The 26,192-nt window shown below is 34.6% G+C and overlaps 1 protein-coding gene across 1 annotated transcript in view; it reads right to left on the reverse strand.

Annotated features, from left to right (window-relative positions):
- Window positions 1–25,924, reverse strand: part of TMEFF2 (transmembrane protein with EGF like and two follistatin like domains 2) — a 238,790-nt gene extending 212,866 nt beyond the window's left edge. The window contains exons 1-4 of the mRNA XM_081262368.1: window positions 25,356–25,924; window positions 22,839–22,948; window positions 15,395–15,524; window positions 10,726–10,752 (exon numbers count right to left, since the gene is read on the reverse strand). Coding sequence (XP_081118494.1) covers window positions 10,726–10,752; window positions 15,395–15,524; window positions 22,839–22,948; window positions 25,356–25,527 — 439 coding nt within the window. The 5' untranslated portion in view covers window positions 25,528–25,924. The remainder of the gene's footprint in view (window positions 1–10,725; window positions 10,753–15,394; window positions 15,525–22,838; window positions 22,949–25,355) is intronic.
- Window positions 25,925–26,192: the final 268 nt, after the last annotated feature.

Consider the following 26,192-nt stretch of genomic DNA (forward strand, 5'->3'; position numbering starts at 1 on the left):
GAAATTCTATGTGCCAAAGGTCATGTTTTTCTGTTAGTGTCAAGGTCTCTGGAGAGGACAGTCAGTTCATCTGGAATAATTCCTGATCTATCTAAATGCTTACAAGAGCATGTAAAATCTCTTAGCACAGCCAGGACCAAATATATGCAGAATACACCATTTTGTGTAGATGAAATTATAGAGATGAGTTCCCTCTCTAACTGACTCTATTACCATGATTTTTTTTTTTTTTTGTCTGTGGACTTCACCAAGAGAAAATACTGAGAGAACAGTACCCTATTAGCCAAACCATAGGAAAAAGAATGAGAACACACCTGGAAAATGAGAGAAAATGGGAGGAAGGAAAGATAATTTTATAAGAAATACTATTTAATTAGGAATGGATCCAGTTTAAGTGATCCATCTGCAGAACAGGTTGTTGAAAGTATCAGACCAACCTTATTTAAAATCCAGCAAATCCCCTTATTATTCTTCTCAAAGAAGGATCCGCACCAAATACACAATTAAAAGACTTTTCAGAACCAGTTCACTGACAGGCACTGGAAGAATTCTTTTGGTTTAACTCATTGAGCTAGGATGCTCACATTATTTAAACATATTGTTTTCTATTTATTCCTGGATTTTCTTAAAATCCCCAAGCTATAACAAGTGTGTAATTTACCAGAGAATATGAAATTGCTCTTTGTTAAGTACACATTGGAAATCATACACGACAATATGTATTGTACATTTAATTCAGTAAAAAAGCTATATTTTCAAATCCGAATTTGAAACCAATTCAATGCAATTTGGCATGCACTGCTGCATGCCTAGGCATTCTTATGCATTAAACACAGTCTGAAAACAACAGAAATTTTCTGCTTGCTTGAAAGTATCCAATCCAGAGAAGTGTATTTTATAAAACCTCCAGTACAAAAATACCTTAAGAGATATAATTGTGGATTTAACTACAGCAACGTCTAGGGTATTTATTCAATAAAGACTCACAGACAACATTGCTAATGTGAGTAGCTGACTAGTTGGTGTATCTAACACACACACAGGGAGTCTACTAGAGAATATGCCACAAACTCCTGAAACTCAATGACAACCTGAGAACAGAAACTTTATGTTTTTCTCTTAATTGTAGATGTCTCCTCACTTCCTCCCAGTTTCTGCATAGTGCACCATCAAAACAGCAGCCAAGGTGATCTTCAAGATCACCGGTCCCATCACAACATACCTCTGTGCTCCAGACTTTCATAAGGGTGCCAGGAGCCATCCATGACCCATGTGTAAACTGAGCGATGTTGAAGCCTTTAGGCACAGAAGCCCAGTTTTGGACACTCCCAGTCGGAAGTTTGAGAACGCCCTATTCACATGGCGCCCTGTTCTAGTGCATTGCTCAAATTCAAGCATAACCTCCCAGAAATGGGTGTATCTTGTCAAATGTCAATCAACCTTTTTACTGCAAGACCCCTGCCACACCAAGAAGCAAGCATGGAACCAAGACTCCACTAGCTGAAACGTTATCCCTGCCTTTGATGTACTCCTCCTTAAATAAAGAGTGAGGGCCTTTTTCAATGAGTCAGTTCCAGCTCCCATCAGGACTGGAAGACCCATCAGACTCTCCTCTTTTTATATCTAATTTTTGACTTTGTTTTTACTTCTTACTGATTATTTCAGATATTTTATTTTCCCAGGTAGCTCACACCTTCTGGGTAGGAACCTACCCTTTTGGGGTACAGGCTACCCAGTTAGAAAGTCTCCCAGCTCACTCAAAGGAAGAGCCATTCCCTGTGGGAGAGTCTGAAAGATCACTCTCCCTCTCTTTCCTCATCTTCAACCAAGCAACTTCTTACCCACTTTAGTCCAATTAACATCTTTGATCTTCTTGGAATATCTCAAACATGCACCCACTTCAGAGGTTCGGCATCTATATATCTCTCTGCTTGAATGCCCCTCATTTATTTCAGGGTTTGTTCCCTCTTCCCCTTTTTATCTTTCTCCCAACTTTCCTGATCACTCCCCAAACACTGGCAACCCTCCCTTCCCTTATCCCACTATTTTCCTCCTTCATAACACTTGTTACCATGTGCAAGTCTATATTCTTTGTTTTTGAGTTTACTATTTGTATCCTTTCATAAGGAATAAGCTCAATAAAGGCAGGGATTTTCTTTTGTCTGTTTTGTATTTTATGGGTCTTACTGGAGGCCTTGATTTCATATCCACATTTCTCTCTTCATAGCTACTAGGAGTGTTGCACTCTGCTCTCAGTTGAGTGCCTCTTCAGGTCAAGTCCGTAGCTAAAGAGAGCCATCTGGCCTGAGACACACTCCCTTTTGTGTGTTGCCCACAGGGTTGGTGATAAACGGGGGATGTAAGGCCCAGCCCCATCATCTCAATTGAGCAGAACTCATAAGGACCATCCATCTTGAGAACTCCATATCGGTTGTGATCTGGCTTTTTAAAATCTGCACCAATAAAAATTCTTCTCTTCCTAATCCACAAACATAATTCCTAAGAGCAACCATCAGTAAACTTCACATAACACAAATCTCAAAGTACTTCCTGGTAAATCCTGACAGAGTCACAAATGAAGAAAGTGAAATAACCTTTCTGGGGTCACTTGGCTAATTAAATGGTAATCCAGGACTGAAATCCATAGAATTGAGAGCTCCAGAGACTGTGCTTTGAACTACTGCCTTCTATAACTACTCATCTGTTACATGTCTACACAAACACACATGTGTGCATGCGTGTGAGTGTGTGACAGGGTCCTGCTGCTTTGCCCAGGGTGACATCGATTTTCTGGACTTAAGCAATTCTCCTGCCCAACTTACAGTTAGCTGGGGTTCAGGTGTGCAACATCATGCCTGGCTTATATTTTTTAATCATAAATGTCAAATATATTAAACACCTTAGAGTAAATACTTATAGCAGAAGAAGGGGATTAGGGATAGGGAGACAGAGGGGCATAACAGAAGACAGGAGATGGCAATCATTATATGCTATGAACTGAGAAGAATGATTAACTTAAATAACAGACAATAACATAGGCCCACAGGGTTTAATACTGCACTGAATAGAACAGATAATTTCAGAAGTAAAATTGAGAGTGGGAAAAGAGTAAGAAGAAGGCATTTAAATTGCTTTTTTTTTCATAGGATTCTTGGTAGAAAGTACAATTTATATAAACCACAGAATCTGAGGTCTGGTGTAGTCATTGTGAACAGCTACTACTATAGGCAGGATAACTTTGAAGACAGTTTCCTTCCTTCCTGAAATTTCAGGGTCATGTTAGTTACCATATTTGCCATTGGGTCTGTAGTAAGATACTCATCCTTTCTGATCTTTATTCAAGGGCTACCGTTGTGATTAAATAAGTTAGGTATTATCTATTAGTTATCCTTTCAACATTTAATAAATCATAGGGCCTTTTAAACATGATTATACATGTTCACAGATTTACCCAATTCATATTCTAATATTGAACAGAACTGTAGTACCATCTTTCCTTCTAATTTTTTTTTATTGGTTGTTCACAACATTACAAAGCTCATGACATATCATCTTCCATACATTTGATTCAAGTGGGTTATGAACTCCCATTTTTTACCCCAAATACAAGTTGCAGAATCACATCAGTTACACATCCACATTTTTACATAATACCATATTAATGACTATTGTATTCTGCTACCTTTCCTATCCCCTACTATCCCCCCTCCCCTTCCCTCTCATCTTCCCTCTCTACCCCATCTGCTGTTGTTTAATTCTCTTCCTTGTTCCCCCCCCCCTTTCCCCTCACAAACTCTTATATGTAATTTTGTGTAACAATGAGGGTCTCCTTCCATTTCCATACAGTTTCCCTTCTCTCTCCCTTTCTCCTTCAATTTTAAAGGAATCTCTTTCTAAAAGTCTCAGGTCCACCTAGAAATACTTTGCCATGCTTATAGCCCTGTGAAAAATTCTTCCTTATAATACACAGAATCAAACCCATTCCACAAATCCCTCCCATGTCGTCTTCATTGGTTTCCTGTTGGGACCATATGCCTGCTGCTCTAGTTTTAAGAATTATTATTTATGGTTTTCAAATGTTTAACATTATTCCTCCTTTCTTATGTATCTTCTGTAATTTAAGTTTCTTTGGATACATTTATGTTCCACAGTATATACAAAAAAGGTGATTTTACTTTCCTTCAAGGTTTCAAAGCTAGATGTCTCCTTTAAGTACTAAAAACTGTATTGAATTCATACAGCTATTATTATCCTAGCATCAATATTTTAAATCAGGGGCTTAAAATTACTAATTAAATATTCAAGTCTAATTAAACTATTCATAGAAATTATATTCTTAGAGTAAATGGGACTAAAATGCAAAAAAAATGAATTCTTATCATTTCATCTTTAATTTTTTGAAGTTCAAAGTTGCTTGCATTCGTTTATTATGATCATCTTTCCTGTAAGTAAATACTATTCTGTTTAACCGATAAAATAAATGAATCACCCAAGGAATTGGAGACTAAAACTTTATTAGGTATCCTTAAAGTCAATTAAAAAATCTAGAATGTGAATCTCTGAATTCATCATCCAAAACCATTTCTATCATACTACACATAATGACTAAATTTCTTCCTCTGTATATAATTTTTAAAAACACATATGGACAACTCAGACAAAAATTTGTAGCATCCATTTCACTTTCCCAAACAACCTCTAGAAATTCAGAAAACTATTACTGCTCTATTGGAGGGAGAAAAAAAATCTTATTTGTAAAATGGTATTCATGTGTGAAATACACTACCATACAGCCAAGCTAATAATAAAGTTCCCTTCTCTTCCCTTTTCACTTTCCATCATTCTCACTTTGTCTCCCTCCTTCTGTTTGCTTCTTATATTTTTCCAACATTAATATCCATTACATGTTCCTCATTCATTCTACTTCTATGTTATTACTCCATTTCGGTATTGTTTCTTTTTGAAGTAAAGAGAAAGCAAGATAGATTCCAACTCATGAAAAGCTGAGATAAGATTTCAGTTGAGGTTCAGATACCCAAAAGCTCATCTTCAGGCAAAAGAACAGCAGCTCTCAGGTTTAGCACAGCAAGAGGTGTTTCTACTTTCTACCTCTTATGGATTGCCTTGGAAGACTCTCAGACCCTGCATGCATGGTGGAATTTCTTTCTTGATCAGCATTACAGCTGAACTTTATACAATTGATTTCTGTCATGATTTGGCTGTAAAGTGAGCCCAGTGGATGGTTGGGTGGGGGATATGGTGAGGCTTGTGGTGTTTGCTAGTGTCTGACTGTGACATAAAGTGGGGAAGGTAAAACTCCGGTCAGAACAAGGAATGAGTGCAGCAACAGGGAAGAAAAAAAAATTACTTATTACTTATTTTTATGTAAGGTTATTTTATGGGATGAATATTTAGTTCCTTGTTATTTACAGTGTATTTAACATTTTTTTCTGTAGGGGGTTATTTTCCTTCTCATAATTAGAATCATAATTTTCCCACTGTGTGCTGGGGAGAGAATTTATATGTAATATCCCTGAGTGTAGAAAACTGTGATCATCTTTATCACTGCAGTTCCAGGAATCTTGCCACAGGACCCAGGTTATATTATACTTGTTCAAGTCAACTAAATTCCTGAATATTATCAAGCCCATATTAGAAGGAAAGATGTTTTTTAAAAACATGATTTCTAAATTCTCAAACTTCTTACAAATCTATCAGTTTTTAGCAATCCACATTATCAGAAAGATTTATGATTTGTTGAAATGTCATCTTTTCTTGTTATATGTGTAGTGTTTATAAATGTTTTAATTATGTATATTTATGTAATATAAAGATTATTTGTAAATAATTTTTTCAGTAATTAAAAATAATATGTCAACTGGTTTTCTAACAAAAGTTATCTATGATAAAAATTACATGGATACTCATAAATGAAAATGAGACTTTACTTTTACATAGAATAATTTGACTTGTTACTTGTTGACATCAACCTATTAGACCTGTATAACCACATAAGTGGTTATATTCCTCCTACACACCCATGCTCTCTTGTACCCCATGAAATAAAACTACATCCATTGGATCTATCCTGTGCCTTAAATACATTTTATTTTTATAATCATTATCATAACATCCCCTATGTTAGTAAAATTTAATTGGGGTCCTGTCTTATGTACAGCAAGATAGTATATTTATAATAACTTTAATAGTTAAAATATAGTTTTCATTTTACTGGACTTACTTTTAATTTTTATGTATCTAGCAAAAACCTAAACAATCCAGAATTGGATTTTAAAAAAGAGAAATAATGGAAAAACAGTTATAATCTTGCCTTTAAAATACGACTGAAAAACATGGGTTAAAAACAATCCTTAAACCACCCACATATCCTTGGATTTTGAGAGGAGACATCTTTAATTCTTTTTCTTTCTGCAGTATTTGTTGCTTAAGGAAGTCTGTGGGTAGATAAGAGATTATTATGCCTCCTACACACCCAATTTCTTATTTACAACATTAAATCTCCATATATACAAGCACTTGGAACACTAATCCTTTTTGTTCAATCACTTTCTAAAATTCTTTGGAATTTGGTTGAAATTTTACTTTCCAATAGAACATTTTACAATTAATTATAGTTTATCCTGATTTATCTTTTAAAGCATGAGCATATCCAAAAAAGATACCTGAAGTAGATGCTTTTTTTCACCAAATATTTTTCTTTGAAAGCAGAATTCCATAAACTGTAAGTCTTATGTTGAAAACTAATAATGCAAAGTTATTTCTTATATTACAAGTTTTCTGAAACACCAGGGGAAGAGCATAGATTCTGAAATGAGAAAAGCTACCCTTAATATCTGTATGCAGTGTTTGCTTCTTATTACTCTGCAAATTGCCCTTATGAATGAATGCACATCTGTAGATCATGTCAGAGACACAGTAAACATGTTATACTAATAAAGTTAACCAGTTGAAAATTTCGTCTGAATGAACAGATCAATAGTTAAAGATTTTTAAACTCCTATAAAATCCATCCAAACAAGTTAACATAAATTTTATGAAACCTTTATATCCCTTTTATTTGCAATTAAAATGTTCCCTCAAATGCAATAAATGTCAGATATGCACTTGTGCAAAGAGTCTAGGCTTAAGTTATTTAAAAAATAATCAAGTCTAATTTTCATTACTACCACAATATTTACTCATTTAAAAATATAGTATAATCAAAAAAAGTAAAAATTGATGTATTTTAAAATAATTTCAGAATTTGGATGTTTAATAATATGATTTATGTTAGTCACACATAAAAATGTTTTCCAAGTAAATTTGTTCACTTCACTATTTGGATCAGTGCACTCTATTTCGGAATTATGTTAACTTTTTGCTAAAATAAGAAATTGGAAAAATGACCACTAACTTTCCAAAATGCTTGTAAAGATGACCTAATTATGAACTAAACATAGTACTGAGAATATATTCTGTAGGCACCAACCACTTAGAAAAAAATTCTAGCTATAATTGAGATTAGCCAAACAATCATAGGTTATTTAATCACTCCAGGGTAATTCAAAAGAAACTGATTCTGGACCCTCTGATGACTTGGTTGTAGGCACTATATTAAAATACAGAGCCAGTATAGTATCATCTGTACAGCAGAATATATGTATTTAATTCAGGGGCACTAAAATCAGAGGCATTCAACCACTGAGCCAAATCCCCAGCCCCCCTCTTTTTTTTTTGGTATTTTATTTAGAAACAGGGGCTCACTGAATTGTTTAGTGCCTCAATATTGCTTGAAGCTAACTCTGAACTCATGATCCTCATGTGTCAGTCTTTGGAGCCAGTGGGATTACAGGCATGTGCCACCATGCCCAGCTCAAATATATTTTATGTACAACTCAAAAGTTATGTAAATTGTACTCTTGTATACCACTTTAATTGTAGCTATTAAGACTTTTGGCATCTTGTAATAAATATTTTAAATAAAATTAAAACCATTAGTATTCCAGAGCACAGTCACATGTAGATTGGGGGGAAAAAAGCAAATTGGTCAAAAATTAAAACATTTACCTCTAATTTAAAAATAAAAGTTTATTCAGCTAAGAATAAATACACATTACTAAAAATTTCAGAATCCTGATTATTTAAAAGATTTAACTCAGAATGAAATAGGTTTTTTGCTATAGTTTTTCTTAAACATCTTAAGAAATTGTCATGTTTCTTTTTTACTCTAAGTTACCACAAATCACCTATAATTGAAAGGAATAGAAAAAATAAAAAGGAAAAGAAACATCTTATATATAATTTTGTAAAACAATGAGGGTCTCCCTCCATTTCCATGTGATTTCCCTTTTCTTTTTTCCCTTTCCCTCCCGCCTCATGTCTCTGTTTAATGTTAAACTTTTCTTCCTGCTCTTCCTCCCTGTACTGTTCTTAGTTGCTCTCATTATATCAAAGAAGACATTTGGTATTTGTTTTTTAGGGATTGGCTAACTTCACTAAGAATAATCTGCTCTAGTGCCATCCATTTCCCTGCAAATTCCGTGATAAGAGGTTATGAGGGGAATGGGATAACAAACATGGAGGGAAATGAATTACAGTAGATGGGGTAGAGAGAGAAGATGGGAGGGGAGGGGAGGGGGGATAGTAGAGGATAGGAAAGGTAGCAGAATACAACAGTCACTAATATGACAGTATGTAAAAATGTGATGTGTAACCGATGTGATTCTGCAATCTGTATTTGGGGTAAAAATGGGAGTTCATAACCCACTTGATTCTAATGTATGAAATATGATTTGTCAAGAGCTTTGTAATGTTGTGAACATCCAATAAAAAAAAAGGAAAAGAAAACAGAAAAAAGTGGTTTCCACATGATGTATCACCTATATATTATGAAGTAAGTTATAAATGTCATACTCAAGAGATTAAAATTATTTCCTGAAAAATTCAGCCTTACTCAGATCACAAGACAACATAACCAAAGATTTCAATATAAAATGCAACAAGCAAAAGTAAATTCGACTTCACTTTCATTTGCATGTACTAACAATAGTGAATGAAAAACTAAAAACTAGTGTCTGAAACAGAAACTATATCCTATCCTTTAAAAAGAAGAAGAAATGATGCATGCTGTGATAGGAGACTCAGTTTAACAGGAAGGGAAAGAAGATATCCTGTGTTCTGTGGATTTTTTTTTTTTTAAGATGCTAGAAAATGAATAAGGCTTGTTGGAGGAATAGTGGAACAGTTCAATCTCAACACAATATCTGCCAAATTAGATAGTCTACACATAAAACTAAATGGCTCGAAGGTATACAGAATTCTGCATAGAAATTACTTCCTTACAAAAGCAACATTTTAAAAATTAAATGATTTCTTAATATTCCAGTGATGAAACATCTACTTGAGGAAATGTGTTTTTTCCTTTTCTTTTTCTTTAATATTTAATTTGTTGTCTAAACTCATCTTTTCAAAGCCTCTAAGGAAGCTTCCTTGAGAATAGCATATTAATCAACCAGACTGGGGTTGGGGGTCAACTTAATTTTTTGAAGTAGAGAAAGACGGTCCAAAACTCAAGTGACTGTCCAATATCATGTGATGCTGAAAAACAGTCCATGCTATTGACTCCTGTTTAGTTTTAATCTTTATGGGGAAAAATATGCTCCAATATGCAGCTATAATTGTGTTCCCTAAGTGTAGTTTATTTGAATTAGTAAAGCCTTTTACTAATAAGTTACATGAGGCAACTTGAAAAATCTCCAAAGTTTCTCAAACTAAATAACTGTGCATTAAAAATCTGCTTTTCCTAAATCCACAGTCTTCTTCAAACTATGCATTTAAAACGTAACTCAAAATCATACATTTAATTATTTTACAAAACTTAATAAGCCCTTGAGATATTTATATTTTTATTAATGCTTTGTTATTAATCTTGAAATTATATCTAGGTTTTTGTTTTGGTTTATGCACATAAAAGTAGAATTTCACCTGGCCTTCATTTGGAAAAGCACTTGAGACATTTAGAATGAGTTAGCATTGGAATCTTCATTTGGTTCTAAGTACATTAGATCCAAATTTTAAATTTTCGAACTTTCTCTTACATATTCCTATAAGCAAAATTAAATAAAAAACATGTATCATATTTTTATGGAAAAGAACTATATTTTCATGTAACCAATAAAGCAAAGATAATATTTGGTTTCATTGATTTAAATTTGTTTGACATTTTTTTCTATTATGAATGAAAGTTCCTTTAATTTCAAACTACAAATTTGGTAATCAAGACATTGACTATATGAAAATTATATGTATGTTAATATCAGTACGTTGGCATTGAAGGAAGTGTTATGTATTTTTTATTAAGTATTACATACTTTAAAAATGCAAATCTAAATGATTTCCTCATGAAATCTATCTGTCCTCACATATATACATGGAAACTTCCTTTTTTTAGGAAGTTTTGACATTCTGAGTCTGTCTCAAGGACGGCTTACTCACACACAAGTAAATGAACAAAAAAGATGAAATGGAGATAGTATATGATTGACAAATAGAGTAATTTGCATGGTAGATACATTTTCTTAGCAAGGAGAATGATTTTTGTTTTCTCTTTTCCTAAAACAAAAAATGTAAATTTATCTGAGACATTTGTAATAGAATATACATAAGAAAATTATCCATAATAATATCCACCTGAGTTTTAAGTATAGAAAAATATCAACCTCCTACCTCCATCTCCAGATCCTGATCCTGCATCTGGGAGGAGAAAAAAAATAAGACAGAATTTTTATTCACTGGAAAAAAATATTTTAAAATTTGACATTTCAAAGTTCAAGTTTACTTTCTTAATCTAAACCTGTAATATCATTGTGAAAATTACTGATAATTAATCTGATAATGTATAGTCACACCTATTTGTCAATTACTACTAACATAATTACATAAAATTAGTTTCCTATCACTTTTGTTCTTAAAGTTTATAAAAAAAATCCACCTTTAGGAAAATTCCTAAACTTAACTGTACAAAATTCCTCAGATTTTTATTTTAATCAGGCTAAATTTGAAAACTTTAGCAACATAAAAATTAAAAATTAATGGCTTTAACAATAAGTTTTCAAAATTAAACAGTCCAAAAAACTAAGTGTTTAAAAACTGAACAAATAGCAAATAAACTCATAGGTAAGGCTTATATTCTTGCAAATTTCACATGACCAAAGATAAAACTTTTTATACGATTGATAATGTTTAACAAATACCACAATTGTTGATACTTGTATCTACAAATAAATTGTACTTTGTTTTTGAAATAAAGAAAGGAATAAACTTAACTTGCATGTTTGGGTTTAAAATTGGGTATATATTAAGTGATGTTGGAAGAAAAAAATCACCCCCTTCTGAATTTCTCTTTCTCTACTTCTCTCCCACCTCTTCCACGACTAAAATTGACCAAAGTTGTCTGAGAACTCAGAAATACCCAGTTTTCTAGTTTTAGCCAAGACCACTGAGTTTCCACTTGCTTTTACTTATCACATGTAGACATCACCTTCCCTCTGCATCCTAACTTCTTCACATTCTAAATACATTGAATTTTGTATTTGTAAAGTTAGTAATAGGAGTATGATTAACATTGAAATCCTCTGTCTGATGTACCATCATCCCACACTGAAATCTCAACCTGGATTCAAGATTTATATCCAATGTTACTTCTATGAATTTTTACTGATGTTTTAGTTATATTGAAATAAAACTTTACTTCTGTTTGTCTGCCTCCATGACATATTATTGAGAGACACTACAGAGAAAGTAGCATGGTGAATGAAAAATCCAAAGAAAGTTGACAAATGGAAGAACACATACCTCCCTAATAGTCCTCCATGTTACAGCATTAAAACTGCCCGGAAGGAGCAGCAGTGAAATTGTTAGACTTAGAGACTCACATTAAGTAAATTCACAGGTTCTGAGACTGTATGACATCAAAATGTTGACTCATTAGACATATGCTAATGTGATGGTATATATCTTTCCTTAAAGGCGAGCTAATTTGTGAAATCAATTTATAATAAAAATATTTCTTGTAAATATAGAACCATACAAATAGTTTAATCATGTTTACATAATATAATGATAACAGATCAATAAAAACTTGATCTGTTATTATCTCCATCATTGGAGAATATTCTTGCCAACTGGACTGATAATCATAAGTCTCAAAATCATTCCTTTTGGACAAATAGTTGCACAAATAGTCCATATTTGCTAAATTTCCTTTCAGTATTCTTTCACAGATAAAATTTATTGACCTTATTTGAATTAATTTAGAAATTTATTTCCATATTATTTGTATTAATCAGGAACAAAATCACAAGTTATAGTATTATAGTGCTAATACATCTACTATATTTAAGTTGAATGTATACTTTGTCATTTTCTATTAAACTCATAAACTGTGTACATCCAGGCAATGTATGGGCCATTCTTCTATACTTACATGCACATAAGAGAAAATGCCCAAAAGCTTATGGGTTCCCAGCTCTAAACATCACTCAACGAATGACATAGTAATGTTATTTAAATTTCCTAAACTTTTCTTCTATTTAATGGGCATAATGATACCTATCTCATTGGACTATTTTGAGGCTAACGGTAAAATAGCTTATTTTAAATGTTTAAGCACAGTCTGGAACATAATAATATGTTGAATAAACATCTTGCATATTCATTGATAGGTTTTCTAATAAACGTGGCTGTGGGAAATCAGAAAAAAGTGGCGGTAGTATTATGGCTTGTGTTTTCCATGTATGTTTCTAAATATTCAAGGGACATGGTCCTTAAGACAATTCATGTTTGATTTGACTCCAGATAAACAGCTGGGGAAGAAAGCAGGAAAAGACTAGGACAATGAACCCATTCAGTCCATGGCATCATTAGAAAATAGGGAAAACTTTAATGTTTTTTCAATTATAAGATGAGTCATCTTGGCAAACCAGAGATCAGCAGCCTACTAAGGACTTATGAGGATGACAGAATACCTATGAAAAAATGTTATGTTACTAGATCTGAATCTGGGCTCCTAGTTAATGCATTTCCCACAAGGCAAAAAGTTAAAGTGACAGTGAGACCATGAGGAGACTGTCCAGTAGAAAAAAATATTTTGTGGACAAAAAACAAAATATATCTAAGTTCAATGAAATAAAATTAACATAAAATTATATATTCTGTGACCTTTTTATTCCTACAGATCACAATTTGCCACCTTCAGTCAGTGTCAAACAGTCATAAAAAAATAAATTGAAAATCTATGAAGAAAAAAGCATGAAAAACTCTTTCAGATAAAAGAATTCTGATCTTCAATTTATTTACAGCTAAACCTGTTTAATTGAAATTATTTTTGTATTTGCCTCATCTCTCAAATCAAAAACATTTTTGATTTGCTAGTCAGAGGAAAATGCATTCAGCAGGACTAGCTTACTAATTGAATCCTGTGGAATCTAAGTGTGTGAATGAGCTCAGGACAGCTTACTCAATTGTGATTACATTTTCAACTTGGCTAAGTGTTTATTTCCATAGTATCATCCAGCACATCAGGGACTAGAAAGAAAAGACTTGAATGAATCAGGAGAATGTGATTGTGTGCACTCCTAAGAGGCTGGCAAGTCAGAAAGACAGGTCTTAGCTAACAAATATAATTTGCCACAACCTTAATTTCTGGTCTATTGTTAGACTGTTGCCTCATTTGAGGATTGTCAGAGAATCACAGATATACGCCCTGCCGTGAAGGAGCAAATCCTTTCCTCAATATTCTGGGACTTGCCTATACTTTTCCTGGTTTCTGGGAGACTAAGTTTCTTTTATTTATTTTTTAATTCCATTTGGCCTAAAGTGTTATTTTTCATTTTTTGTTCCTTTAGTATGGCTGACTGAATTTTCACACAATTAGTTTGCTTCTTGCCTTTCTTTCTTTTTTTCCCACCTCTATTACGAGAGCAACAGGGGTGTCTCCTTCTCTACCCACTGTACTTGGGAAGCACATGAGGCTCATGCATTGCTGTCACTTTTATTTGTTACTATTCACTCAAGACTAAGGGTGCACTAGCAATAAAAAGTAGCAAAGCACCTGTCCACACTGTCTCGTGATGCTTATTCAGAAAGGGCATTCACATCTAGAGGCATAGGGCCTAGAATCATTAAGGAGAAAAGATTACTTAACCAAAACCAAATCCAAAAGCCTGCACATCACTGTGAGGAATAGCACCAACTCTCTTCTGGTCAGTGTGAGAAACCTTGGTAGTCATGAGTACATCTCAGAATATTATTATCCATTAACAATCATTGGGCAGAAGACAATCTAAGGAATATGAGACTTTTCTCCTTGTTCCTTTTCCACTCTTTCCCAGACACCAAACACACATCCTTTAACTTAATGTGCTAAACAGAAATAACTTCTATCTAAGAGGAACTTTTCAATAAAATAGGTCTATCCCCAAACCATTTTCTATTTATACCATTGAAAAAAGTTCATTTTACATCATTATTATTTTTCCTCAATAAATTTACATAAGTCAAATTCTCAGAAATTATGACTTTCCAGAAAGATCCCCATTTGCCATTAAGGATGACTCTTATGAGACACGGAAGTTTCTTTAATACAAGTACCAATGATAAAATCTAACCTAAAGACTCAGCTCAATTTTAAAGAATAGTTTTGTCAAGCTGGGCTTGCACCCCTCTAGTTTTTTCGGCTGTAATGCTGTTAAGCTTTAACAACCACTGCACAAAAGGAAAACACGGAAAGCTAATGAGCATGTGACATCACTCTCCCCCTTTATTTATATCATCCTTCGTATAACAGCTAAAAAGCTTTATAAAATCCCAAGTTAACTGTCAGAAAAGACAAATGTCATTGTCAATTATATCTACCACCAATACATTCTTCAATATAATCTGCTAAATGGTAAGAAGAGCATTTTGTTGAGCTGCTAATGTTAGGTATTAACTTCAGAACTTAAACCTTCGAAGATGCCCTCCAGGACATAGCTATATTTATCTAAACAAACAAGAAAACAAACAAAGTTTATGCTTGCATAGATAGATTTCTACGTATTTGGTACCTGAGCAGTCAATCAAGATTTCCACTTATACATATTAAACTATTTGTACCTTATTCAATAACATATTATTTAATTCTGCCAATGTCCTTATGACACAATTTCTTTTTTGTTCAGAGTGATTAAAATGTAAAAAGACAATAAGAATAGTGCAATATTTTGTACCAAAGAATAAGTGGCTCGTCTAGTCAATATGGAGTCTGAATTATTTATTTGAAGACAATAGGAAACACAAGACATGATTTTTGGATTCAGAATCCATAAGAAGGTCTCAGGGAGGGTCACATACATACCTGTGGCACAGGATCCTTCTGATACCACAAGTATCTCACTCTGCTGTTTGCATGCAGCCTGCCGCAGGTAACACTCGTTCTGGTAGCTCTCCCCATTGGAGCCACACACAGGCACATAGTCACTGTTGCACTGGAGAACACAGATGGAAGCTAATGTTTAGTACTGGAGTCAGCATCCCTCTGAAACCCTGAACAGAAATAACAACTTACAAAACAAACCATTGTCTTCAGTTTCAGTGATGCCATTTTATCCTATAAGTCTTTAATCTTGTGAGTGCATGTCTTAAAGTTACACAAAGGCTGTGTCAAATCAGCCAAACAGTGATTTTATTTAGAGTGGAGTAACAAGATGTATCTAAATTGATCAGTTGTTCAAAAACAAAGTGACTGAATCAGTTGCATGCAAAACATAAGACAACAAATGTACCCATGCTATTTAATATTGTTTTTCTGACTTTGAAGAAAAAAAAATCAAAACAATATAATATTCAAGATATTGAAGACAAGGTAATGCTTATCTGTGTGGGGAGCAGAAGGATGTAGCTAAGATACTAAAAATGTTCTTGTTTTTTTTCCTATTGAATTTTAATCATTGCAAATTTCTGAATACTCAGATGAGATACTGACTTATTAGTTCATTTTATGTAACTTTCCAGCATTGGATATTGATGTCGATATAGTCTATCAACAGACTAAGGATTGCAGAGGAAAAAAATTCAAGAAATCTGAACTATATGTAAACTTTAGTGACAACTCCAAAACATGCCTATTAATATATATTTCAGAAAGAGAAAAGTTAATTTTTAAAAACAACCTCATTGCCAAAAAGTACACATTTTTACAAGGGAAATTAGGCAACCTACCGGGTATAGTCATCATAATATAATCACACTCCAAGGCATTAGAGATACTTGGCTGTGTCCTATACCTGCTAATTACACCAGGGATGTGATTATCTCATGATTACTACTACTGATACACTTCATTGTTTAATTATAACAAATGTAATGATCAAGATGATTATTTATAAATGCTTACCTATGCCAGAAACTAAGGAAGGAAAATCATTCATAGATTCATGCAAAAACACTTTTCTCTTTTCTACTTTTAATTGTATTTGGACTGTTAATGTGCTGTAAATGTACAATACATACAAAATAAATCAACGATTTAGTGAGGTCACTAAGAAGGTTTTCATATATATGTGATACTAAACCTAAAACTCTATAATAATTAAACATAGACTATAATAAGTAAACATAGAATTTATGCACACAAATGAACTCTTAATAAGGTGAGAATCCAATTGATAAAAACCTGAGATGCATTTATGCTCTAATTTCTCATCATGTCTATCGTTCTTATTCCCAATCAAGTCTTGCTCTTTGCCTTTATGTAAAATAGCTTAGTCATCCTGACAAATTTATAAATGGTATAAATCAATGTTCTCTGAAATGAAAGTCTTATGAGTCTTCCTTTTTATCACTGAATAACTTAAATATTATATTTTGCTAACTATGATCTACTTTCCTCTATGCAGTAAATCAAAATTGTATGGCAATAACTGTTAACAGGAAGATTTTGTACATATTTTAGAAATCTTCTTCATCTTTCTATGATTTATAATTGTAGGCACTCTGAAAACCTTCTATGTAATAATTCCTTTCCACAGTTATACCTTTCATTTCCAGACACTGTTTATTTATGTCATTAGATTTTATAAACACTAATTTGATTAAAACTTTTTGCTGATCTTTCATTAATTTTTAGGGCAATGAGCAATTTACTTCTGATTGGATGATACCTGTGTAAGAGCTTTCACAGGATGGATGGATGGATGGGTAGACAGACAGACTGCCCTGTTTAAGAGATGTCTTCTACAGGTGTAAGATATATATATATCTGACCAACCATAGGAGTGAGCATCTCCTCTGCTACTCAAGACAGAAGGCAAGAACAAAATATGAGCAAAGAGCTGAATTTTCCAATGAGCAGTACTGAAGGGAAAACAAATAAAGGGAACCTGTGCTCATGCCAGAACCATGTCCAGGAAGGCAAGTGAATGGATAGGTGCTTGATACGCATGCTATGTTTAGGACCTGGGATGAAAGAAGGTTAGAAGGATTTATGGGGCTTGCTAACACTGTGATGGACTCTTGAGAACATGGAGGAGAGATGGGAAAGAAGGCAACAGCTGGTAATGTTATAGCCAACAGACTTGCTAACCCTTTCAGTAGACACATGAGAGTCAAAATTGCAATGGACAGCTAAACCCATGTGTGGGTCTGGGGATTCTTTGCCACTGACTATCTTTTAATCTCTATTTTCACCCCCAATTAAAATACTTCAAGTGTAGATTATTTGGGTCCACATTTTCTTCTGTCCCATCCTTAAAAATTTCTCTATTTGGTCTTCTCATGCACTTCTGCAGAATACTCAAAAGAAGAGTCAGTGGGCCTGGAGTGGGGAGTGGGAAGTATTTATTATCTCTGTCAAGTGCTATTACACAATGCTGATATGCATCTTAAAATATCAAATAAACTGATAAAGTGTTCATATGTCGTTTCTGAGAAATGTAGTAAGCCAAATGTGAACAGTTCTAAAACAAGAGCTGCCAAGTTCCATGCACAAGCCAAGGGGAGATTTGTACAGAGCTGAAAAGAGCTTAACTGTAGATTATCACCCCAATGCTTTGGGCCTTTAGTACCATCACTTGCGCTCATAACATGAATAACACAAGAAGGGGGCATGTCTAGATCATTTGCATTCAAGAGTGGGGGTCAAGTGCTAGGTCTTCCTATTTCCCTGTCTTGGTGTATACCTTATTTATATTATCAAAAATTAAATATTTAACAAGATTGTAGTTTAGTTTCTTCTTTTGAAATTGTTAACTGGGATAATTGGGGAATTAACAAAGTTATGCTCTTAAAATAGGGAATACTTTGGAAATCTCATTATAATAAGAAATGTAAATTATTTGGCTTTTATGACATGTATTTTAACTAACAGTCACAATCTAACATTAACACCAAAACAGGGAATTTCTAAAGTTAGGGAAAAAAAGAAAAAGAAAAACAAGATAACAGCATGAAAATATGCTAAACCCTACATTAAAATATACAAAATTATTGGAAATAGTTTTGATTATTAATGATGATATTTCTCAGTTTTAGGTGAAGGGACAAACTCAGATGGTTAGTGACTTGCTAAAGTCTACCTTGTTGGATGGTAAAAAAAAAAAAAAAAAAAAAAACAAGATTCAAACCCAGATGGTTAGGTCCATAAATGTATGTGTTGGGCAAACTTCCTCACAGAAAAAAAGTGATTCTATTTTGCCTAAGATGTTTTTAAAATCTCAAGTTTATTTTCTAAATATGTGTTTTTCAATAGAATGATTTTGTTCCAAATTTCTTCATCATTTATGATATCAGCGATCTACCACACCAGCAGATTCAATAACTTGGTATAATGGAATATATGGAATTCATTTCTGCTACAAAGGAATAAAAAATTATGTTAAAAGCATTTCATATGGTTTATTGCTTATTTGGTTAATATGGGTTTTTAGTTGAAATTTCAGCATCTAGAAGCTATGTATGACTTATGTTTTATATATTGTCGGCACCTTCCATAGAGTCTGGCATGTAGAAGGTGCTCAACAGATGTTAAGTGAATTCTGTTATATTCCCAGTTGTCAAAGGCTTAGGAAGAATGGCTTGGAATATGGTATATTTCTCTTCCAAGAAAGAAATTGATAAAAAAACTTGCATATGTTGCAGTCCTTTGACCATTCTATAAGCAACTTTTACTTCCCTGTGGCTGAATTTCCTTGAATGTAAAAATTTTACCCTTCAAGAATGGGCAGACCTATGATTATGGTGACAGGGACTCTGTGTGGCTTCCTGAGTTAGGTCATTTAAAGAAATCCCTCCCCCCAGCATATTTTCCCTTGAGTATCAGCCTCTGTGTTATGAGAAAGGCTAAAGTAGCCCATATGGAGATCAATATGGAGCAAAACAAGGTCCCCTACTGGTACTCAGATATAAGTTAAAACCCTGAGATGCATAGAGCACCTCGCCTTTGAGTGAGCTCAGCTAATGGCAAAGAAAGCAGAGATGAAATGTTTCCATTGAGCCTTATCCAAAGTGAAGATTCATACACACAAAAAAAGTCCATTGTCTTTTGCTTCTAAGCTCTGCACATTCTGTTATACAGTCCTAGTAATGAGACGTTTGTAGATCTAAAGCATGGTTTGTTGAATAAAAATATTTAATATTTGAATTAGATAAAATCTGAAAATAAGGCTTCATTATATTTTAAAATTATAAGGTGATTATTGATCATTGTATGATGAGCACTAGTAACTATATCCAATCTTCTCTTTCTTTCTCCCTCCCTTCCTTCCTTACTTCTTGCCTTCCTTTCTTCTCTTAATCTATTATTCACCTATCTACTGTATTTAATTTTTCACTGTCAAAATTGATTTACAAGATTGATCATCATATTATTTGGTATATAGACCGGAAAGTTGGATGCAAGAGATTGCCATTTTTGTAATTTATATAATCACTTAAGAAATAGTTGTATAGATTGAGTATTTGTTATCCAAAATGCCTGGGACAAGAATTCTTTCATATTTTATAGAGTTTGGGGGATTTTGGAATACTGTCATAGACATTGCCCTGTAAACATTCCCAGACCAAAAGTCTGAAATCTAAAATACTCCAAAATCCAAAATTCTTTTAGTATCATATACAACTTCACGGCATTTTGAAGTTTGTATTATTGGATTAGGGACATTCAACCTTCATTGTTTTGTATATTAAGAATTGCCCACAAAAATCTGGCACTTTTGTCATTGATATTTTCATTTTCGTGTCTAATATCTTGGGGGAAAACTGCATTTGTTGTCAGGATCTAGCTTCTTACTCAAGGATCACCACTTAATGGTGAGTTACGTACATTTATGAGCCTTGATTGATTCATATTTAAAAGGAGAAGAAAAAAAATTACCTAGTTATAAGAAATAAGTGAGATAATAGGTTTAAAGGGTAGAAATACATTTATTTAAATTTATCTAAGGGGGATAAATGCTAATATATCCCCCTTAGTCACTTTAGTGGGTCGTTAATAATACAAATTGGAAGACATTATAGGTAACATGCATATATGGCCATTTCTCTTTAAAATTATCTCGCAGCAAGAAAGACTATAGTTTGTATCTTATTTTGAAGGGAAGAATTCATGTTTCTATCTGAAAATGCAAAGGAACCAGAAATTTAGAATTGTAGGTAGAAAATTGTAGGCTTTTAGAACTTCTCACCTTTCTTCAGGTACTAGTGCAGAAAAACAAAACCAAAAAAAAATTAAAATTCACGTGAAAGTACTGTGAGAAGACTGTATATATTCTATATTCCTGGTATACGCAAATTCATTATTGCATATACTATTCTATATTCCCAGTATATGCAAAAATCTAAATTTTCTACTAGGAAGATATTTATTTCCTTCTGCCAGGTTGACAACTATGGCAAAACACACATTAATAGCAGTAGTGATCAAGTAATAAATTTAAAAATTCACCTTTTAAAAATTTTACATTTTACAAATTTACATTTTTGGTTTCTATTTAAACTTTCATTCATTGACCTCTACAATCTATTCCACTCAAGATTTTTTAAAAATTAATGACAAATATATTAAAAACACAAATATCTTTCTTAATAAAAATTTTACCAGAATCTTCTGTGGCAGCTGAAAAATCAAACACAATTCCTTTAATAAGAAAAGTGGACTTTTCCATTTAGTAGCACTCATCCATTTAGAGTTCTATCTACTCTTCCCTCCCCTCGGTGAAATATTAGAACATGGCTTTCCATTTAAGGAATTTTCTTCTTAGTTTATTTTATACTGTTTATGAATTCATTTATTATATCTACCCTTGGTTACAAAAATAAGACAAATTTATCTGAATCACAAAGTTAAAGGGAAAATTTTCAGAAAATCCTGTGTATGTGTTGGGGGGTATCTTTAATTAGTGATGTGTCTAACTTTTTTTTACTGTTAACATTTTGGGGAAGTATGAATTGGGGAGTTCTCATGTTCCATTTTCTCTTGTAGTTCATTGAAAGAACATAATTACATTGCTCAGCGTAGTGGAGACTTTGGAAGTCTATGCATATTAAATGTGTTTTTAACACTACAGTATGGTCTTAATACTGGAGTATAGTCACAGCAGTAACCACCCATAGGAGGTAGTGCACTTTACAAATGACACTTCTTTTACTGTGTTTCTGAGAATAAAGAAAATAAAGTCTATGAAGCTTTTAGTCTATGTAAAAGTCACTCAAACTATATTGAAATATGAATCCCCTTATATGTTTCAGTGAATGGTTAAATTCAGTCTAAGATATTTAAATTTCTTCAATTCTAAATATTACACATTAAGTCAAATGTTTACACCAGAATTTGAGATTGATGTTTTTATTTGTTCTATAACTTCCTTTTACTTATATTCTTGGAAAGTATTCTTATCTATAGAGTTTTGTTTACATGCATATTTCCTTTTTGAATCTTATATTGATGTCAAAGGATATTTTAAAAAGTAAATAATACTCAAAAGTGAATACAGAATACTCACACAACATCTATGTAATTGAAGGTATATATAATTATATGAATATTTTGAGAGGAAAAGAAGGTTTATAATTTACACTATAGAAAGATTTGTTAAATGATGATGATAATAACATTGAGAGTTTTATCTTCTAATAATCTAGTTTTAATGATACCTACTATACAACTTTTTCTGTATTTTAATATTTGAAAACTTTATAACACGAGACCAAGAGAATTTTTCTCACATTCATGAAGTGACTTGCAATTCAATGCAATGTGCTTATTTTGATTCATGGGAGATTCAGTTCTAATTCAATGTGGTATCTACTGAAAAGTTAACACATTAATAAGGTCCATAATTTCCAAACTAGATCAATAGTTTCAAAGTCACATTAATCAAAGATTATTTAAATATTTAATCATATTGAAAGGAGAATGAAACCCAAGACCATTAAAACAAAGAGCAATAAGTTCAAAATATGATATCCCTAGTCAAAAGGAACAAAAGTATACAGATGCACAATTTTTACTGGTCAACTATTTTGACTACTACCCCCAGTCTCTTGACTTTCAAAATGCACACTAGAAAGGACAGCATATATAAAAAGTGCAACCTGAAGCTTTCTACCTCCAGTGGCATGATAAGTATGGTACACACAATTCTTCAAGAGGTGACATTTTCCTGACATCTGTTGGCTCTCTTGCCAATACTTTTGCTTGATGCCATCTTTCCTCTTAGCTCATATAGGTATAAATTGACAAGTGATGGTTGAAAAGGTTGCTTCATAGTCCATTTAATGAATTTGAAGATGCAAAGACATCTTACCTTGAACTGACAGACGCAAGTCACAGTGTCTCCAATTCTTAAACATTCCCCATCGAATTTACAGGTGTTGGTGTCACAGAGGAAGAGATCATTTTCTCTGTCATCATAACCTCAAATTTAAAGAGAACACTCTAGTCATTAAAACGTATTAGATTCACCAAAGGACCACCTTGAATCTTTAAAAGAATTCCCCTAAATTTTAATTCCAACAACCAGGACAATCTCTACCAATAACCTCACAAGCTAGTTAAGTGATCAACAGCCATTTCCATCCTTCACAGATATTTTGTAGTCAATTTTCTTTCAATATCCTCTTTTAATAGTGCATTTCAGCTTGGGTGAATACTGACAACAGTGAATGAAAGTTTTACATTTGCTACCTAGCTTCTTCATTTTTTTAAACTTTTTTTGTTCATCAAATGGAATATATATATATATATATATATATATATATATATATATATATGAAAAAATATTTTGGAAAACTCAACATTTTGGGAAAGAGCTGGTGATGGTCTATGAGTGCTATTTTACCATTTCTCCATATTTAATTGTTCTTTTTAAGGTCTGAAACTACCCCTTATTTGGAATTTCTCCAGACAAAGAGGAAACAAAGCCCCAATAATAAAGATAAACAGGCACAGTGTATTCTGTGATGGTCTGTCTGGCTCAAATGAAGATTGATCACCTCTAAGTTAACAGGGTAGGAGGGGGATGCCAAGTTCTTGACAATCTGCCTGGAAAACCAGTTCATTCTTTTCACTTTGTGCAGATCCCTTTAAGATATCAGGCCAATAATGAATTTCTCTATTGCCAATATTAATGTCACATTTCAGTTAGTTATTTCCCCAAATAATACCACAGTTATGGATGAAGCAAACCAGTTATGTTGGACCAAGAAGCCATCAAGATTTGAAACAATTGATCTTGAAGATTATTTAATGTTCTTATAACAAAGCATCTAAAAAGTGACAAGGCACCTATGAAGTAGAATTTATTCTTCCAAAAACAGCTTATGTGCATGCATAAACCAATAATAAATTTTAAAAACGTGAAATTTATAAAAATGTCAAATTTAGAAATCACCAAAAACATAACAAAGACCTATTGACCCAGTGTAACAAGGTTGCAATTCTCAACTTATTTTAAAAAGGATAAATTAAAAGGATGCATAATAATTTTCCTCTTGGAGTTAAGATCAGTAATAGAGCTACATATTCTTTCACTTATAAGTTACAGTTAGTCATCTCCTCCTCTCAAAAGTTACATACACTTTGGCTCACATACATCCCTGAAAGTCACTTCATTCAGAGCCAGATTTAACTGTAGCAGAATTATATTTACAGAAGATGAAAAATTACATGCACACTTGCTAAAACTAGAACACACCAGACCTAGGGGACAATACCCAGGCATGTTAATGGAGTTTAAAACGCCAATGAAATCACACCACAATTCCACCTGGTATACTACAGGCTGTCATACTGAAATGCAAAGACTGCTAGGAGTGCAGCAACTTCCATCCTATGGCCCTATTTAATTAGCAGGCTTTAGCAGAGAGAAGGCTGCCAAAGCTCTTGCTTTCAGACTCTGAAGGGACCTGAACAAGTAAGAGGTGCAACAGCCCCACTCCAAACCCTGTCCGGAAATGGAGGAGTCAGAGCCCACAGAGGTCAATTCACCTTCTGTCTCCCTGCATGTGAGCCTTCCCAGCCTTGGTCATACCTACTCTGGCCTGGGAAATTTGTGAAGGGTTCCTTCTCAACTTCCCTCCATCACACAGGAGGTTAGGGAAGTAGAGGAGGGGTACCTTTGGACTGCAAAATCAAATACAATGTCTTTTGCAGCAAAGGAAAGAGGGAGAGAAGGGGGAGGAGAAGGAGGGAGGGATGGAAGAGAGAGAGAGAGAGAGAGAGAGAGAGAGAGAGAGAGAGAGAGAGAGAGAGAGGGAGGGAGGGGGGATTGAGATTGATTGAGATTGATTCTCCTGAAACCTACTCCTTTAGAATCTAAGTGACCTGGTCTTGAATGCAAGACCATCATACTCTCTTGGCACTTTTGCCAGGAATCAGTGATTCTTCTGCAGTCACCATTTGATTTATTGCTTTCTCGCTTGTTCTTTCTCATAAAGTTATTTCTCGCTCATCCTAGTCAGACTTTTTCTCTAATGAAGGGAAATGTTCTGTTTAGTGTTTCCCATGGGGTTGTTACTGTTTTCAGTGAACCCAGAAAACCATCCCGTTTAATATTTTTCAAAATCCTCGAGGCGTCAGTGTAAGTGCAAGCATTCAAAGGTTCCAGCACCTGCACTTTCTGCCCATCCCAGTAGCCCCCCCCCCTTCACTCCCCGGAGGGGGGGCTAGAACAGCTCCCTGTTTTTTTCTGGATGGAGGTAGGGGGTTTCAGGTTTGGGGCGGTGGGAAACAAGAGGCTGCGTAGCGACTGGCCTATGCAGGATAGGAGAGTTCTTCTGAATGGTTAAGGGGGTCGGGTGGAGGGGCCGGGTTCTGGGCTTACCAGAGCAGTTCCAGCCGGTGGGTGTTTGGCAGTCACTTAAAGAGGTAGGGAAAGCAGCGAGCTTCACTGGGCGGGCTACAATGAGTAGCATCACCGGCAGCAGCAGCAGCCAGCAAAAGCCCTCGCAAAGTGTCCAGCTGCTGCACTGCCGCGGGGACTCCCACAGCACCATGACTAGTTCTCGCAACTCTGCAGCAGCAAACGGCTTCTGAAGAACACAGAATTTCGGGGACCAGGCAGCGGGCTACTGAGCATCCCGCGGACGGTGGCAGCAGAGACGGCGGCGGTGGCAGTGACACCCGGCGGGGAAGCAGCAGCCAAACCCGCGCATGATCTCGAGAGTTTCAGCAACATCCAGTGACCCGGCTCAGCCCGGGGAGTGAGAGGGTCCTCCGCTGAGAAGCAACTCCAGAGATGCGATAAGCTCTTGCCATAAGGAGGGGCCTCCAAGAAGCACAGGAGACAGAAGTCCAGGAGGCAAAGGAGAGGAGCCCAAGGAGGAAGGGTGGAGGGAGAGTCAAAGCGCCCCGCAGCCTAGCAGCCGCCTCTCGCGCTCTGCCGCCCGCATCCCTCTGGCGTTTGGGAAGCAGCAGGTCCTTAGCCCGCCCGGGATCACGTGGGAAGCGGCAGTCGGACGCTGATTGGTGGAGCGGGATGCAGGTCCCGAGAGGGAGGGGTCGGTGAGGAGGTGCAAGGAGGAGGCGGCCGCGGATGCCACAGATGGGCTAGCTTGCCAGGCTCTAGCCCGAATGGAGCTAGGCGCGGATAATTCATATGAAGAAGCTCAGGCTTCAGGGTGGGCGACCCCCACACTCCTTTATACCTCTTGCTTCACTC

The sequence above is a fragment of the Spermophilus citellus genome (genome assembly GCF_964194105.1).
Source record: "Spermophilus citellus genome assembly, chromosome: 11".
Taxonomy (NCBI): domain Eukaryota; kingdom Metazoa; phylum Chordata; class Mammalia; order Rodentia; family Sciuridae; genus Spermophilus; species Spermophilus citellus.